The sequence below is a fragment of the Melanerpes formicivorus genome, unplaced genomic scaffold, assembly GCF_026170545.1.
Source record: "Melanerpes formicivorus ecotype bairdi unplaced genomic scaffold, bMelFor1.0.p_v2 SCAF_124, whole genome shotgun sequence".
Lineage (NCBI taxonomy): Eukaryota > Metazoa > Chordata > Aves > Piciformes > Picidae > Melanerpes > Melanerpes formicivorus.
The window spans coordinates 1,151,882-1,170,029 of NW_027142476.1; the positions used below are offsets into that span (position 1 = coordinate 1,151,882).

Consider the following 18,148-nt stretch of genomic DNA (forward strand, 5'->3'; position numbering starts at 1 on the left):
GAGTTTCTGCCTAAGAGAACCAGAAAGAAAACAAAACTAGAGAGGTCTTTATGTTCTTTGCTCTGCTGAATCATTTCATGGCCCTGCAGGAATGTGTGGGGCAGAGCTACAACAAGGGCACAATGCACACTACTGCATTGCTTCAGCTTCTGGGGGAGGGAAGAATCAACCAACTACTGTCCTGTGTTGAAGGAAATACATTCGGTAGGCAGAAGCAGCTGCCCCAGCTTCAGGAGAGCTTCTCCTCCCACTCAGGTCTGCTCTAATAAGGCCTCATCTGGAGTACTGCATCCAGTTCTGGGCTCTCCAGCTCAAGGGGGACAGGGATAGACTGGAGAGAGTCCAGTGGAGGCTATGAGGATGCTGAAGGGGCTGGAACAGCTGTGTGAGGAGGAGAGGCTGAGAGCCCTGGGGCTGTTGAGCCTGGAGAAGAGAAGGCTGAGAGGGATCTGATCAATGGCTACAAATACCTGAGGGGTGGGGGGCAGGAAGGGGCCAGGCTCTGGGCAGTGGTGTCCTGGGATGGGACAAGAGGCAATGGACACAAACTGGAACCCAGGAGGTTCCACCTCAACCTGAGGAGAAACTTCTTTGGTGTGAGGCTGCTGAGCCCTGGAGCAGGCTGCCCAGAGAGGTTGTGGAGTCTCCTGCTCTGGAGCCTTTCCAGCCCCACCTGGATGTGTTCTGTGTGCCCTGCCCTGGGTGCCCTGCTCTGGCAGGGGTTGGACTGGGTGATCTCTGGAGGTCCCTTCCAACCCCTGACACCCTGTGGGTCTGTGTCTCTATGAAACAGCCCAGCTCAAAGGAAAGAGAGAAACCTGCTTTGTGTGCCCTGGCAGAGCAGTGAGTGGGTGCACCAAGAACCATCTGTGAAGCCTTCTGCCTCTGGGGATTCAGCAGAGCTGCTGTGAATGCTCCCAGCTGCCTTGTGCCATACAACAGCTCCATGGATGGCTAGACAGCAGACAAAGACTGAAACTGCCTGAGTCTAGCAGGCTGTGACCCTCAGAGCCATATGCAAACTGCTCAGGATGATGTCACTGCTGGCAGTGCCAGGAGTGGTGGCAGATCCTCCAAGCTCAAGACTGCCAGCCAGCTCTTGGTGCCTTTAACTTAGCAAGCAGGAGGTGCTGAGCATCCTGGCTCCCCAAAGCACACAGCAGCTGCAGACTAACAATCACTCTGCACACCCAAAAGCTGCTGCAGAGGCCTGGCAGCCACCTCACAGCATCACTGGGGCAGCTGCACACAGCTCCCCTCATGCTGGAGTCCCCTTTCAAAGGGATGGTAGAGTACAGCATCCAGCTGTAGCAAGAGAAGTGTGGCCAGCAGTGCCAGGGAGGGGATTCTGCCCCTCTGCTCCACTCTGCTGAGACCACAGCTGGAGCTCTGGGGCCAGTGCTGGAGCCTCTGTGCCAGGAAGGATCTGGAGGGGCTGGAAGGGTCCGGAGCAGGGCCAGGAGGAGGAGCAGAGGGCTGGAGCTGCTCTGCTGTGAGGACAGACTGAGGGAGTTGGGGTTGTGCAGGCTGGAGAGGAGAAGGCTCCCAGGAGACCTCATTGTGGCCTTGCAGGATCTGCAGGGGGCTGCAAGAAAGCTGGGGAGGGACTTTTGAGGGTGTCAGGGAGTGATAGGACTGGGGGGGATGGAGCAGAAGTAGAAGTGGGGAGATTGAGATTGGCTGTGAGGAAGAAGTTGTTCCCCAGGAGGGTGGTGAGAGCCTGGCACAGGTTGCCCAGGGAGGTGGTGGAAGCCTCCTGCCTGGAGGTGTTTGCAGCCAGGCTGGATGTGGCTGTGAGCAACCTGCTGTGGTGTGAGGTGTCCCTGCCCATGGCAGGGGGGTTGGGACTGGCTGATCCTCTTTAATATCTCCATTGATGATCTGGATGAGGGCATTGAGTCAGTCATCAGCAAATTTGCAGATGACAGCAAGCTGGGAGCAGGAGTTGATCTGTTAGAGGGCAGAAGGGCTCTGCAGAGGGACCTTGCCAGGCTGGACAGATGGGCAGAGGCCAACAGGATGGCATTCAACAAGTCCAAGTGCCAGGAGCTGCACTTTGACCACAACAACCCCAGGCAGTGCTACAGGCTGGGGTCAGAGTGGCTGAGAACAGCCAGGCAGAGAGGGACCTGGGGGTGCTGATTGACAGCTGCCTGAACATGAGCCAGCAGTGTGCCCAGGGGGACAAGAAGGCCAAGGGCATCCTGGCCTGCATCAGGAAGAGTGTGGCCAGCAGGAGCAGGGAAGTCCTTGTGCCCTGTGCTCAGCACTGCTTAGGCCACCCCTTGAGTCCTGTGTCCAGTTCTGGGCTCCTCAGGTCAAGAAGGACATTGAGAGACTTGAAGGTGTCCAGAGAAGGGCAAGGAGGCTGGGGAGGGGTCTGGAGCACAGCCCTGTGAGGAGAGGCTGAGGGAGCTGGGGTTGCTTAGCCTGGAGAAGAGGAGGCTCAGGGGAGACCTTCTTGCTCTCTCCAACTCCCTGCAGGGAGGTTGTAGCCAGGTGGGGGTTGGTCTCTTCTCCCAGGCAGCCAGCAGCAGAACAGGAGGACACAGTCTCAAGCTGTGCCAGGGGAGGTATAGTCTGGAGATGAGGAGAAAGTTCTTCCCAGGGAGAGTTGTTAGCCATTGGAATGTGCTGCCCAGGGGGGTGGTGGAGTCCCCATCCCTGGAGGTGTTCAAGAGGGGATTGGATGTGGCACTTGGTGCCATGGTTTAGTCATGAGGTCTGTGGTGACAGCTTGGACTGGATGATCTTTGAGGTCTCTTCCAGCCTTGGTGATTCTGTGGAACCTGTGGCCATAGCACTTGGGGCCATGGTTTGGTGGCTATGGTGGGGTTGGGTTGAAGGTTGGACTGGATTCTTTCAGGGGTCTTTTCCAGCCCCAAGGATTCTCTGATTCTGTACCCAATCAATGCATTTTCTCCATGGAGCTGCCTCAGTTAAGCTTGTGGGAGGTGTGTGCCCTGTGTGAGCTGTGCTGCTCCTGTGTCCAGTGCCATTCTCTGCAGGAAGATGTTCTGCAGTGCACCAGAACCACCTCCAGCAGCCAGCACTGCTGCTGAGCGTGGCCAAAGCCACCCTGCAGGCAGTGTGGTTTTGATGGCCATGGTGGTGTTGGGTTGATGATTGGCCTGGATGCTCTTAGAGGCCTTCTCCAGCTGAAGACCTCTATGGCTCCATGATAAATAATTCACTAAATGCAAGGATGAGAGAAAGGAAAGCAAAAAGAAAGCCAAGCTGCTATTTTCTCTTTGCTCCAGAGATCAATTCCATTACTAAGCTGCCCTCCAGCCTCTCCCTCTTCAGGTGTCTCTGGGAGAAACTGGGAAGAACCACACAGTCAGAAACAAGCTTCCTAAGACATGCAGGGTAAGGAAGGGCAGCACACAGAATGTTGGAGGGCTGGAGCTCCTCTGCTCTGGGGACAGGCTGGGGGAGTTGGGGCTGGTCAGCCTGGAGAAGGCTCCAGGGAGACCTCAGAGCTGCAGTCCAGTAGCTGAAGGGGATAGAGGAAGGCTGGGGAGGGACCTGTGGGGATAGGGCCAGGGGCAATGGTTTGAAACTGGAGCAGGGCAGAGTTAGGTTGGACATCAGGAGGAAGCTCTGCACAGTGAGGGTGGTGAACCATAGAATCAATAAGGTTGGGAAAGACCTCAAAGATCATCAAGTCCAAGCTGTCACCCAACACCTCATGACTATTAAACCATGGCTCCAAGTGCCACATCCAGTCCCCTCTTGAACACCTCCAGGGACGGGGACTCCACTCAAACCCTTGCTCCTTGTCCTGTCACCACAGATCCTTCTAAATCAGAGAGACACAGGACAGGTTGCCCAGGGAGGTGGTGGAGGCCTCATTGCTGGCTGTTTCAAAGTCAAACTTGCTGTGGCCCTGTGCAGGCTGCTCCAGTTGGAGGTGTCCCTGCTAAGTGCAGGGGAGTTGGACAAGCTGCCCTTGGAGGGTCCCCTCAGCCTGATGCATTCTGTGCTTCTATGATCTACAAAACGCTGTCCAGAGAGCACAGCTCCTCCTGCCTTGCTTTGCCCAAGCACAGCTTCCAACTGTCCCAGCTGCTGCAGTGTCAGAGCCTGACACTTTCTCCTGCCATGAATTCCAGGAGCAAATGGATTTGCTTTTGTGAAGGGAGCCCTGCTGCAGCCAGGAGCCCAACGGAGCCTGCCTGCCCAGCTTCAAAGAGCAGTGCTTGAAAGGGAAAGAAAAGGAGAGCTGCCCACAGGTGGCAATGCCATCCTTTGAGGCAGGCCTGCAGGGGAGGGGTTAGAAGGGAGCAGGAAGCTTTGAGAGCTGAAGCAAAAACTGCAGAGACAGCAAAAGCTTCCTTCCAGAGAGGGAAGCAGTGAAAGGCAAACTCCCTGCTGCAGGAGCAGGCCAGCACTGCTGACCCCACAGACAATAGCCACAGTGCTGACCGAGGCAGGAGCCTCAAAGCACCCTCCCTGGGCACTGCAGCTGGGAGAAGACAGCCAGGCAGCTGGGGCACAGATACAGGGAGACAGAAAGAGTGAAAGCCAAAGCCTGGTTGTCTGTGCTGGGCAGCGAGCTGTGCAGGTTTGACACGCAAACAGAAGGGCTGCAAGGAGAAGAGGAGACAGGAAAAAAACAGCCAAGTTCATTACAAAAGAGCTCTTTTAATTAAAAAAAAGAACAGGCAATGGCACTACAGCAAAGTCAGTGAGGAGATCACAGCAGCAGGGCTCTGCTGCCTTTGTGCTGGGACTCCACAGCTGCTCCCAGCGCCTGCGCTGCGCTCCCCAGCCAAAGGCCGGCCGGAGCTCCAGCCAGGAGCAGCCCGAGAGAGAGCTATCAACACACACAGCACTCTGGTCTGACATGGCCAGGGAAAGCCTCACCTTTATTACAGCAGATCCATCAGGGCTACCTAAGCACTGCAGTGGCTTTGCACTCTGCTGCTAGCAGGGGAAGAACAGGGAGTGGGGTTTGTTCTGCTGCCCAGGGGGATGTCCCCCAGGCTTCTCCCACCGTGGCTCGGTGCAGCGCCGGCGAGGGGCTCCCAGCGCCAGCGAGGGGCTCCCAGCCAGGAGGAGCACAGAGGGCAGGACAGTCACGTTGAAATAATCTCCTGCTGTATCCATCCTGCTGCTGAGACCCTTTCAGTGCTCTCCTTCCAGGTGAAGCCAGCCTCTGGCTCGACAACAGCAATCAATACTTCCAGCCCCGGGCGGGTTTGTGCGCTGGGGATCACTCGGCAGGAGACGCCTAATTGTTCTGACCTCTCAGAGTTCTGTCTATGTACAAAGAGGAGAGTTCCAGTGGTGACTCTGGGGGCACCACAGTCAGGACCTGTATCCAAAGCCCTTTATTCCTTGAATCAGCTTTGATCATGTCAAACAGAAGGTAATTGAGGCCTTGATTGCGTGGAGAGTGTCAGCTCTGAGGTCGCCGCAGTTGTCTGTGCGCTCCCCGGGGGCAGGGTTTCACAGTGGTTCCCCCAGGTAGTCACACACAGCTGTGAGCACTTCAGCACTGCTGAGCTGGCTCACAGATCAGCCAGGGAGCCCAAAGCTTGCTCTGGGGCTCCATGTGGGCCACAGGAAGCAACCTTAGTCTAGAATTCATCACTTAGTTTATCATTCATCAGGGGATTCCACAGGGAGCTTTCAGCCCTGCCCTGCCAAGAGCAGGGTCTGCCAGACTTCACCATCTGACTTCGTTTTGGGAGTGCTTCAGCCAGCATCTATCAGCATAAGGAAACCAGATCTTGGGTTTCCAGCCTCATCCAGGACAGAGCAGATGCAGAGCTGATGGCAGACTCCACCCCAAAGCCTGTGTGACCCCCACAGCAGCCTCTGATCCTGCTTTGGAGTGAAAGGTTTGGGGGCTTTGCCACCTATGAGATTCAGATTCCAGTTTCCCTCCAGGGGCATTTTTACTCTTCCTGCTGGCAGCTGGCAGGGCTCTGGCAGCTCACAAAATGCAACCCAGCAGACATCCACCCAAGTGGAGCCCAGCCTGAGGAACCTGCAGACCGCTGCTGGGAGACCTGGAGGCCTCCCTGGGGCATCACAACCCTCCAGAGAGGCCACTGCCAGGAGTGGGGGAGCTTCAGCAGTGCCTCACCTGGCTGCACAGCAGCTGTGGGCTGGGGTGGGGGGGTTGTTTTTTTCCTTCTTTTCCTGTTTTTCCTCTTTAAATAATCTCAAGAATAAAATCAACTGGAGTAAGAGTAAAAAAACATGTCTGAGATCCAGCAAAAACCAAACCACCAACAAGGAGCTGCAGAGAAAGCACCTTCAGGGCTGTGTGCAAATAGTCCATCCAAATTTACCTAGAATGTGACCCAGGGCTCCCAAAGGCAAAGCACAGAGAAGGGCTAAACACAGAGCAGGGCTCCCAAAGGCTAAGCACAGAGCAGGGCTCCCAAAGGCTAAACACAGAGCAGGGCTAAGCACAGAGCAGGGCTCCCAAAGGCTAAACACAGAGCAGGGCTCCCAAGGGCTAAACACAGAGCAGGGCTCCCAAAGGCTAAACACAGAGCAGGGCTCCCAAAGGCTAAACACAGAGCAGGGCTCCCAGAGGCTAAGCACAGAGCAGGGCTCCCAAAGACTAAACACAGAGCAGGGCTCCCAAGGGCTAAACACAGAGCAGGGCTTCCAAAGGCTAAGCACAGAGCAGGGCTAAGCACAGAGCAGGGATCCCAAAGACTAAACACAGAGCAGGGCTCCCAAGGGCTAAACACAGAGCAGGGCTCCCAAAGGCTAAGCACAGAGCAGGGCTCCCAAAGGCTAAACACAGAGCAGGGCTAAGCACAGAGCAGGGCTCCCAAAGGCTAAACACAGAGCAGGGCTCCCAAGGGCTAAACACAGAGCAGGGCTCCCAAAGGCTAAACACAGAGCAGGGCTCCCAAAGGCTAAACACAGAGCAGGGCTCCCAGAGGCTAAGCACAGAGCAGGGCTCCCAAAGACTAAACACAGAGCAGGGCTCCCAAGGGCTAAACACAGAGCAGGGCTTCCAAAGGCTAAGCACAGAGCAGGGCTAAGCACAGAGCAGGGATCCCAAAGACTAAACACAGAGCAGGGCTCCCAAGGGCTAAACACAGAGCAGGGCTCCCAAAGGCTAAGCACAGAGCAGGGCTCCCAAAGGCTAAACACAGAGCAGGGCTAAGCACAGAGCAGGGCTCCCAAAGGCTAAACACAGAGCAGGGCTCCCAAGGGCTAAACACAGAGCAGGGCTCCCAAAGGCTAAACACAGAGCAGGGCTCCCAAAGGCTAAACACAGAGCAGGGCTCCCAGAGGCTAAGCACAGAGCAGGGCTCCCAAAGACTAAACACAGAGCAGGGCTCCCAAGGGCTAAACACAGAGCAGGGCTTCCAAAGGCTAAGCACAGAGCAGGGCTAAGCACAGAGCAGGGATCCCAAAGACTAAACACAGAGCAGGGCTCCCAAGGGCTAAACACAGAGCAGGGCTCCCAAGGACTAAACACAGAGCAGGGCTCCCAAAGGCTAAGCACAGAGCAGGGATCCCAAGGGCTAAACACAGAGCAGGGCTCCCAAAGGCTAAGCACAGAGCAGGGCTCCCCAAGGCTAAACACAGAGCAGGGCTTCCAAAGGCTAAGCACAGAGCAGGGATCCCAAAGGCTAAGCACAGAGCAGGGATCCCAAAGGCTAAGCACAGAGCAGGGCTCCCAGAGGCTAAACACAGAGCAGGGCTCCCAAGGGCTAAGCACAGAGCAGGGCTCCCAAAGGCTAAACACAGAGCAGGGCTTCCAAAGGCTAAGCACAGAGCAGGGATCCCAAAGGCTAAGCACAGAGCAGGGATCCCAAAGGCTAAGCACAGAGCAGGGATCCCAAAGGCTAAGCACAGAGCAGGGCTCCCAAGGGCTGAACACAGAGCAGGGCTCCCAAAGGCTAAGCACAGAGCAGGGATCCCAAAGGCTAAGCACAGAGCAGGGATCCCAAAAGCTAAACACAGAGCAGGGCTCCCAGAGGCTAAGCACAGAGCAGGGCTCCCCAAGGCTAAACACAGAGGAGGGCTCCCAAAGGTTAAGCACAGAGCAGGGCTCCCAAAGGCTAAGCACAGAGCAGGGATCCCAAAGGCTAAGCACAGAGCAGGGCTCCCAAGGGCTGAACACAGAGCAGGGCTCCCAAAGGCTAAGCACAGAGCAGGGCTCCCAAGGGCTGAACACAGAGCAGGGCTCCCAAAGGCTAAACACAGAGCAGGGATCCCAAAAGCTAAACACAGAGCAGGGCTCCCAGAGGCTAAGCACAGAGCAGGGCTCCCCAAGGCTAAACACAGAGGAGGGCTCCCAAAGGCTAAGCACAGAGCAGGGCTCCCAAAGGCTAAGCACAGAGCAGGGCTCCCAGAGGCTAAACACAGAGCAAGGCTAAACACAGACAAAACTTATTGCATTGCATCTTCTTTCTTCCTTCTTTTCCTTCCCTGGGAATTCCACATGCAGTTGGGTATTTCCTAGCTTTTAGGTGCTTTTAATACTGTCCCACACAGAAATGCTGAGCAGGATTTGCCTCTCTGGTGCTGGCAGGACCTGCAGGAGCACAGACATCCACCCAGCTGCAACATCTGCTTGCCAAGGTACATTCCTCTGAAACAGGACCTACCAGGTGGGAGGTAGCTTAGTGCCAGTCACATATTTAAGGTACTTGTTCCAAACCTGCTAGCTCCAAGTTAGTATTGGTTGGGGGTTTTGCTGCAAGTCAAACTCCAAACTCACTACCAATCACTGCTGGCTTTCCAGCAGCTCTGCTTTAAAATCTGGGCAAGGTTCTATGTCTCTGTGGAGCTCAGCTGGATGCTGCAAGGACACACTGCCCCCACTGAAACATTGAGAAAGAAGTCCCCAGGTTCTCCTCTTGCCACCAGGGGTGACCTTAGCTCTGCTTGGGCTTTATAACCCACTCAGCATTGGGGTTGAGCTGGTAGAGGTCCTTCATGTAGGTGTCGTCGTCCAGGCAGCGCTCCCCTGGAGGCAGAAGAGAGAAAGGTATCACAGTGTCACAGTATCACAGGATCAGAGTATCACCAAGGCTGGAAATGACCTCGAGGATCATCGAGTCCAAGCTGTCACCACAGACCTCATGACTAAACCATGGCTCCAAGTGCCACATCCAATCCCCTCTTGAACACCTCCAGGGATGGGGACTCCACCACCTCCCTGGGCAGCACATTCCAATGGCTAACAACTCTCTCTGTGTAGAACTTTCTCCTCACCTCCAGCCTAAACCTCCCCTGGCACGGCTTGAGACTGTGTCCTCTTGTTCTGCCGCTGGCTGCCTGGCAGAAGAGACCAACCCCCACCTGGCTACAACCTCCCTGCAGGGAGTTGCAGAGAGCAAGAAGGTCTCCCCTGAGCCTCCTCTTCTGCAGGCTAAGCAACCCCAGCTCCCTCAGCCTCTCCTCACAGGGCTGTGCTCCAGACCCCTCCCCAGCCTCCTTGCCCTTCTCTGGACACCTTCAAGTCTCTCAATGTCCTTCTTGAGCTGAGGAGCCCAGAACTGGACACAGGACTCAAGGGGTGGCCTAAGCAGTGCTGAGCACAGGGCACAAGGACTTCCCTGCTCCTGCTGGCCACACTCTTCCTGATGCAGGCCAGGATGCCCTTGGCCTTCTTGGCCCCCTGGGCACACTGCTGGCTCATGTTTAGGCAGCTGTCAATCAGCACCCCCAGGTCCCTCTCTGCCTGGCTGCTCTCAGCCACTCTGACCCCAGCCTGTAGCTCTGCCTGGGGTTGTTGTGGCCAAAGTGCAGCACCTGGCACTTGGACTTGTTGAATGCCATCCTGATGGCCTCTGCCCATCTGTCCAGCCTGGCAAGGTCCCTCTGCAGAGCCCTTCTGCCCTCTACCTGACCAACTTCTGCTCCTAACTTGGTGTCATCTGCAAACTTGCTGATGACTGACTCAATCCCCTCATCCAGATCATCAATGAGATGTGTACATGGATGGGGCCCAGCACTGATCCCTGGGGCACACCACTGGATCCTTGCTCTGGCTGAGCTTGGCTTTTCCCTCCTCTCCCCCAGAGGAACCTGCAAGTGCCACTGACATGCAGGGCATGAAGCCTGTGAGCTCAGTTTTTGTGCCTCAGTAGAAGGAGATGAACTTCAGGCACCTTCCTGGCCATCCCCTCCATGGTGCTACATTGCACACAGAGCTCAAGACCATCTCTCTGCTTCCTTCTGCCCAAGGCCTTAGCCTCAGGGAGAGCTAGGAATAGCAATAAAAGAGCAGCCACAGGGCAGCCTGTGGTCAGCAGGCCAAGGGATGTTCAGCAGCCATTCTTACCAATATTTCCTCCTATTTCATAGAGAAAGACCTCTTCTTTCTTCAGTGTTTGGACATTTCCACTGTCAGGAACAAAAAGAAACCAACAAAGCATAACTAGATTGGAAAGAGATTGCTCAGCCTGTGCCCAGGAGAAGGTCAGCAGCAGGGTGCCTGTCCTGAACTCCCAGGGCTTAGCCTCATGGCTGATGCACACAGTGAACCCCACCACCCTTGCACACTGATCCTGCAGGGGAGCAATGCACTGGGCTGGAAGGGACTCCCAAAGCTCATCTTGTCCTGCACCCTGCAGTCAGCAGGGATGTGCCCAACTAGAGCAGGTTGCTCAGGGCCACATCAAGCTTGGCCTTCAATGTCTCCAGGGATGGGGAGGTTGCACCTCTGGGCAGCCTGTTCCAGTGTTCCACCACCCTCACTGTGCAGAACTTCCTCTGATGTCCAACCTAACTCTGCCCTGCTCCAGCTTCCAACCACTGCCTCTCATCCTATCCCCACAGTCCCTCCCCAGCCTGCCTGCAGCTCCCCTGCAGACATTGAAATGCAGCTCTAAGGTCTCCCTGCAGCCTTCTATTCTCCAGGCTGAACAGCCCCAGCTCCTCCCTCAGTCTGGCCTCATTGGAGAGGTGCTCCAACTCTTGAGCATCTTTGAGGCCCTCTTCTGAACCTGCTCCCTCAGGGCCATGTCCTTCCAGAATTGAGGGCTGCAGAGCTGGCCCCAGCCCTGCAGGTGAGGTCTCCCCAGAGCAGAGCAGAGGGGCAGGATCCTCTCTCTCCAGCTCTGGCAATGGGCACTGGCAGCACAGAAGGCCAAGGGCAGCCTCAAGGCTGCCCTTGGCCTTCTGTGCTGCCAGTGCCCATTGCTGGCTGCTGCCCAGCTTCTCCCCCACCAGCCCTCCCAAATCCTTCTCTGCAGGGCTGCTCTCAATCTCCTCAGCCCCCAACCTGGATTGCTAATGGGGTTTGCCCTGCCCCAGGTGCACCAGCCCTGACCTTAGCCTCTAAATGAAGAAACTGGAGGGGGGTGTGGGTGTTAGAAACTAGCCTGAGATTTACCCCCAGCCCTCTTTCAGTGCAAAAGAGCTGCTGCAACACCAAGTGTTCCCTTCAGACATCCCCTGTGCCTGAACAAAAGCCTTTATGGCTGGCTGGGAGAAACCACATCCTTGCTGGTTTTAATTTGGCTGCAGCTCAAAGGAGTGGGGGGGAAAAAACCAACCCCAGCCCAGGCAGTGGAAGAATGAAATCCCTGTGTCACAAAGGGATTCTGTTCTCCTCCCTCTGGAGCTGTGCTAATGGATGCTGAGGCACAGCCAGCCAAGAGCTGTCCTGCCAGAAAGTGGAATCCCCACACCCAGCAGTTTAGGGCAAAGCAGCTCCTGAATCCCAGGCAGTGCAGCAGAGCACTTGCTTGGGCAGGATTCAGCTCTTCAGGGTGCACAGGGGGCAGGTACTGCCTTCCACTCTGATCTCTTCTTTGCCTCATGCCTCTAGAACACAGATGTCAAAGCTGGATTCAAACTTCTCCCCTTTGAGCTGCTGGTGGAAGGCTCACAGGGAGCTCCCCACTGCACATAGTATCATAGAATCAGTCAGGGTGGGAAGGGACCACAAGGATCATCCAGTTCCAACCCCCCTGCCATGGGCAGGGACACCCCACACTAGATCAGGCTGCCCAGAGCCTCATCCATGGAGGACACTGCACATGTTCATAGCCCAGCTCCTGCTCCCTTGCAGGGGGTTACAAAAGAGTTTACTCCTCTTCCCTTCAGCCCTTTGGCTCTTTCCCAGACTTATTTTCTTGGAGTTGCCTTCTGTCTTGGTACCAGAAATAACAGAAACACAGAATGGGTTTGGGCTGGAAGGGAGCTTCAAGATCAAGGTGGTCACAAGGCCAGGCTGGATGAAGCCTTGAGCAGCCTGGGCTGGTGGGAGGTGTCCCTGCAGGGGGGTTGGATGTGATGATCTTGAAGGCCTCTTCCAACCTGGTCTATTCCATTCCATTCCATTCCATTCCACTCCACTCCACTCCACTCCACTCCACTCCACTCCACTCCACTCCACTCCACTCCACTCCACTCCACTCCACTCCACTCCTATTCTATTCTATTCTATTCTATTCTATTCTATTCTATTCTATTCTATTCTATTCTATTCTATTCTATCCTATCTTATCCTATCCTATCCTATCCTACCCTATTCCCTGTGCAGCTCTCTTTCAGTGCTCATTCCCTTGTGTCTGGCTGGGCCACAAACACCTCAAGTCTCATCAACTTGGAGCCAGTTTTCCATCCAGGTCAGGTTCCCTCAGCCTGCATTCCATGTCTCAGAGCTTGCCTTGCCTGAGCACTGTTGTGAAGGCTGTCTCTTCCAACCTGGTCTATTCCCTTCCCTTCCCTTCCCTTCCCTTCCCTTCCCTTCCCTTCCCTTCCCTTCCCTTCCCTTCCCTTCCCTTCCCTTCCCTTCCCTTCCCTTCCCTTCCCTTCCCTTCCCTTCCCTTCCCTTCCCTTCCCTTCCCTTCCCTTCCCTTCCCTTCCCTTCCCTGTGCAGCTCTCTTTCAGTGCTCATTCCCTTGTGTCTGCCTGGGCCATAAACACCTCAGGTCTCATCTACTTGGAGCCAGTGTTCCATCCAGCTCAGGTTCCCTCAGCCTGCATTCCATGTCTCAGAGCTTGCCTTGCCTGAGCACTGCTGTGAAGGCTGTTTCCTGTAACTGGACTTTGGCTCTCATTCCAATAAAACAGCAGACAAACCTCCTTTAGCAAGGTGGTGACCTTGCTGAGCTGCTGCTGGGGGACAGTGCCCAGCACAGCTGTGGGAAAGCTCTTCTTTCCAGACCCTCAGAGAGAGAAGTGCTCAGAGCAGCTGCTGGGTGCTTCACAGGTCCATAGAATGGTTTGGGTTGGAAGAGACCTTCAAGATCATCCAGCTCCAACCCCCTGCCATGGGCAGGGACACCTCCCACCAGCCCAGGCTGCTCAAGGCCTCATCCAGCCTGGCCTTGAACACCTCCAGCATGGAGGCAGCCACAGCCTCCCTGGGCAACCTGTGCCAGAGTCTCACCACCCTCACTCTAAGGAATTTCTTCCTCATCTCCAGGCTCAATCTCCTCTCTCCCAGCTCAAAGCCATTGTCCCTCATCCTGTCACTCCCAGCCCTTTTAAGAAGTCCCTCCCCAGCTCTCCTGGAGCCCCTTCAGGTTCTGGAAGGCTGCTCCAAGGTGTCCCTGGAGTCTTCTCTTCTCCAGGCTGAACAGCCCCAGCCTGTTCCCACAGGGGAGGCTTCCCAGCCCTCACTTGCACTTCCCTTTGCTTGCTGTTCCATCTGTAAAGCCAGCTCCCCCCACCTGCCCACCAAAGGAAAAGGTGTTTGTACCTCTTCTGGCTGAGGAACCTGGCCACCACATCCCCTGCTCTCAGCTCTTCTGTCAGCTGGATTGCCATGGAAACTTTGGAGAGGTGAGGAGCTTGCACCCGTATCACTCCCTGAGGAACATCAGCCTGCAAAGCAAAAAGGGAATGGGAAGACAGCTGCCAGCAGCTGGCTCTGAGGAGCTTCTCACTGTGCAGCAAGCAGCTTCACACAGTGCTCTGCACTGCACCCCTGCCTGCCACCCAGCCCTGCAGGACCACCTCAGTGAGGGACTGCAGACCTTCAGCTCCTTTCAGCAGCAGGGAGGGGTTCAGAGCAAAGGGACAGCAGTGGTTAATGACTTTCCAGGGCTGGCAAGAACAGCAGCAGCAATCTCTGCTGTGCTCACACAACACACTCTGCTGGGATACAAGCACACCACAGAATGCTGGGGCTTGGAAGGGACCTCCAGGGAAGGCAAGCCCCCTGCACCACCCCTCTGCTACAACTTCCAGAAGAAGCCTTTCCAGCTTCATTTCATCTGCAATGCCTGCCAGAGGGAAAAAGAACCACCAAGCCAAGAGAAATCACAAAGCATTCAGGGCTCAGCCCACTTGAAGTGACTCAAAGATGATTTCCTTTGCAAGCAGACTGCTGCAGCTTTTTCTCCCCAGTTTTGGATGCTCCAGAATCTAACAGCTTCAGCAAAGTCGACCTGCAGGGCTGACTACAGAATGGATTTGTATTGATTTCAACCCCCAAATCCTTGCTGGTGAGCAGCAGGCATATGAGGTGCAGAGAAGGGGGGGTCCCAAGGGGAGTTTGCCTGTTCAGCTTGCAGTGCATGGCACTTGGAGTCACAAAAAGGCATCAGTGATTAGTGAACAAGGTCCTAATGTCTGCTCCTGCCAACCTGGAGGTCACTTTTCTATTCATCTTACCTCATCCTGTACCTAAATGTGCTGATTTTGACAGGAGAAGAAATGTAGGAGCCTCTGCAGTCAGGGTTGATGATGAGGGCACTTCATTCTCTGCTTCTACCCAGGGAGGGGACAACCACAGCCTCCCTGGGCAACCTGTTCCAGTGCCTCCCCACCCTCACTGTCAACAACTCCTTCCTAATCTGCAGTCTCAATCTGCCCTCTCCCACAGAATCACCAAGGTTGGAAGAGACCTCAAAGATCATCCAAGTCCAAGCTGTCACCACAGACCTCAGGACTAAACCATGGCACCAAGTGCCACATCCAATCCCCTCTTGAACACCTCCAGGGATGGGGACTCCACCACCAGCTCAAAACCATTGCCCCTTGTCCCATGGACAAGTGAGGAGCTGTGCTGAGTAGCTTTACCAAACATTCCTTCTCTATATCCTTTACTGATTTAAAACAACCGTGTCTAATGCATCACCAAATCAGGAGTTTGCTCTGGAGAACTCATGGAATCAAAGCTTTGGAGGAGCTCTGCAATGGATCTCAGAGAGCAACTGCCTACATTTAGTCCTAATTCTGTCACATCATAGAACCACAGAATGGTTTGGGCTGGAAAGGACCTTAAAGAATAGGTTGAGTTGGAAGGGACCTTAAAGAATAGACTGAGATGGAAGGGACCTTAAAGAATAGGCTGAGATGGAAGGGACCTTAAAGAATAGGCTGAGATGGAAGGGACCTTAAAGGATAGATTGAGTTGGAAAGGACCTTAAAGAATAGATTGAGATGGAAGGGACCTTAAAGAATAGACTGAGATGGAAGGGACCTTGAAGAATAGATTGAGATGGAAAGGACCTTAAAGAATAGATTGAGTTGGAAGGGACCTTAAAGAATAGACTGAGATGGAAGGGACCTTGAAGAACAGATTGACTTGGAAGGGACCTTAAAGAATAGACTGAGATGGAAGGGACCTTAAAGAATAGGCTGAGATGGAAGGGACCTTAAAGGGTAGATTGAGTTGGAAGAGACCTTAAAGAATAGATTGAGATGGAAGGGACCTTAAAGAATAGACTGAGATGGAAGGGACCTTGAAGAATAGATTGACTTGGAAGGGACCTTAAAGAATAGACTGAGATGGAAGGGACCTTGAAGAATAGATTGACTTGGAAGGGACCTTAAAGAATAGACTGAGATGGAAGGGACCTTAAAGAATAGATTGAGTTGGAAAGGACCTTGAAGAACACACTGAGTTGGAAGGGACCTTAAAGAATAGATTGAGTTGGAAGGGACCTTAAAGAATAGATTGAGTTGGAAGGGACCTTAAAGAACACACTGAGTTGGAAGGGACCTTAAAGAACAGACTGAGTTGGAAGGGACCTTAAAGAATAGACTGAGATGGAAGGGACCTTAAAGAATAGACTGAGATGGAAGGGACCTTAAAGAATAGATTGAGATGGAAGGGACCTTGAAAAATAGACTGAGCTGGAAGGGACCTTAAAGAATAGACTGAGATGGAAGGGACCTTAAAGAATAGATTGATTTGGAAGGGACCTTAAAGAATAGACTGAGATGGAAGGGACCTTAAAGAATAGACTGAGATGGAAGGGACCTTGAAGAATAGATTGCTTTGGAAGGGACCTTAAAGAACAGACTGAGTTGGAAGGGACCTTAAAGAATAGACTGAGATGGAAAGGACCTTAAAGAACAGATTGAGTTGGAAGGGACATTAAAGAACACACTGAGTTGGAAGGGACCTTAAAGCATCATCTAGGTCTAACTCCTCTGCCATGCACCTCCCACCAGCCCAGGTTCCTCAAGGCCTCCTCCAACCTGGCCTTGAACACCTCCAGGGAGGGGGCATCCACAGTCTGTCCTTTAAAGCCTCCAGCTCTGGAGACAATGGCTGTAGCCATCTGCTAGCAAGCAAACTCCTGTTTGAAGTCTCTTGCCTCTTTCCAACCTGCTGGCATCTTGGCAAGCAAAGAGGGGAAACTCTGGAGGATGAAATGGTTATTTACAGATGCCCTTAAGCAGCCTCTCACCAAAGCCAGCATGGCAAATCTGAGTTGGGTTTGAGTTTTGCACACAGTTCTGACTCATTCTGGCTCAGTCTTTCCAACCTTCAGCTGGGTAACAGCAGGCACATGATGAAGGAATTTCAAACCTGCCTGTTTGGGAGTACAGGAGAGAAAAAGCCAGAGATGGCCACAGAGCTGTAACTTCATGGTCAGAGATCAGAATAGTCACTGTTTATTCAGGCAAACTCATTATTAGCTCAGTTACTGAATGCATGTTGCCACTCTCACCACCTGCATTCACAGGAGAGCTGATGCTCAGCTGCACAGCCTGGTCATGGTGCCCAAGTGCAGAGGGAACAGACACTGAGCAGCCCCTCACCCATTTGCTCTGCAAGTTGGTGGGGAATGAAAATGTGGCCATAAAACACCTGGGAGCTAAATCACAGCAGGACCTTTTTCTCTGCACAGCACAGCTCAAAGCATCCAGGTCATAAGAGAAAAGCCTACAAGGCTCATAAGAGAAAACCTGCAAGGGGACTGACAGCCTCCTGGTGGGTGAGTCACCTCCACTGTTTAGTTGGGGGGTCCCCTCTCCTGCCTCCCAGGGACTCTCAGGATGAGGGTTCCAAGAGTGAAACCTCTGGCTGAGGTAGGTGCTTGCACCCTTCATAAACCTGAGGAGATCTATCCTCAGCTGATGGGAGTACAGTGGCCTACCACACTGAGCCTGGGGCAGGCACAGCAGGCACCTGTGAGCTTCCTTCAAACCCTTCCTTTTCAGGGGGACTTCAATCTAGATCATTCATGGAATCATTCTGGATGGCAAGTCCTTTAAGATCATCCAGTCCAACCATTCTCTTCCTCTGCCAACGCTGGGGCTGAGCCATGTCCCTCAGCACCACAGCTCTGCCTCTTTGAAACACCTCCAGGCATGGGGATTCAACCAGCTCCCTGGGCAGCCTCTGCCAGGCTCTGAGAACCCTTCCAGGGAAGAAGTTTCTTGTAATGTCCAACCTAACCCCTCCCAGCGCAACATGAAGGCCACTTGCCCTCCTCCTGTCACCTGTGAATGGACAGAATAGGTAGCACAAAAGAACCACAGCTGCTTGGCTAGAGGATCTGGGGTAGGTCTCTGCCAGATGGCCCTGTGCCAGACTCAAATATTGATCAAGCCAGATGAAGAGAGGGAAGGAGTGACTGTGCAGTACTGACACAGAATCCTAGAGTGCTTTGAGTTGGAAGGGACCTTGAAGTCCCAACCCCCTGCCATGCCCAGGGACACCTCCCACCAGCCCAGGCTGCTCAAGGCCTCATCCAGCCTGGTCTTAAACAATTCCAGGGATGAGGCATCCACCACTTCTCTATGCAACCTGTTCCAGTGTCTCACTATCATCACTCTAAGGAATTTCTTCCTACTCTTCAGTCTCTCCTGCTTGAATTTCAAACCACTGTCCCTCATGCTGTCACTCCCAGCCCTTGGCAAAAGTCCCTCCCCAGCTCTCCTGCAGCTCCCTTCAGGTACTGGAAGGCTGCTGTAAGGTCTCCCTGGAGCCTTCTCCTCTCCAGACTGAACAGCCTCA

General features: G+C 54.0%; 1 protein-coding gene across 1 annotated transcript in view; it reads right to left on the minus strand.

The window, feature by feature from the left end:
• Positions 1-8,141: 8,141 nt before the first annotated feature.
• Positions 8,142-18,148, minus strand: part of ARHGAP18 (Rho GTPase activating protein 18) — a 56,493-nt gene continuing 46,486 nt past the window's right edge. Inside the window, exons 12-14 of the mRNA XM_068167890.1 lie at positions 13,649-13,773; positions 10,277-10,338; positions 8,142-8,956 (exon numbers count right to left, since the gene is read on the minus strand). Coding sequence (XP_068023991.1) covers positions 8,865-8,956; positions 10,277-10,338; positions 13,649-13,773 — 279 coding nt within the window. The 3' untranslated portion in view covers positions 8,142-8,864. The remainder of the gene's footprint in view (positions 8,957-10,276; positions 10,339-13,648; positions 13,774-18,148) is intronic.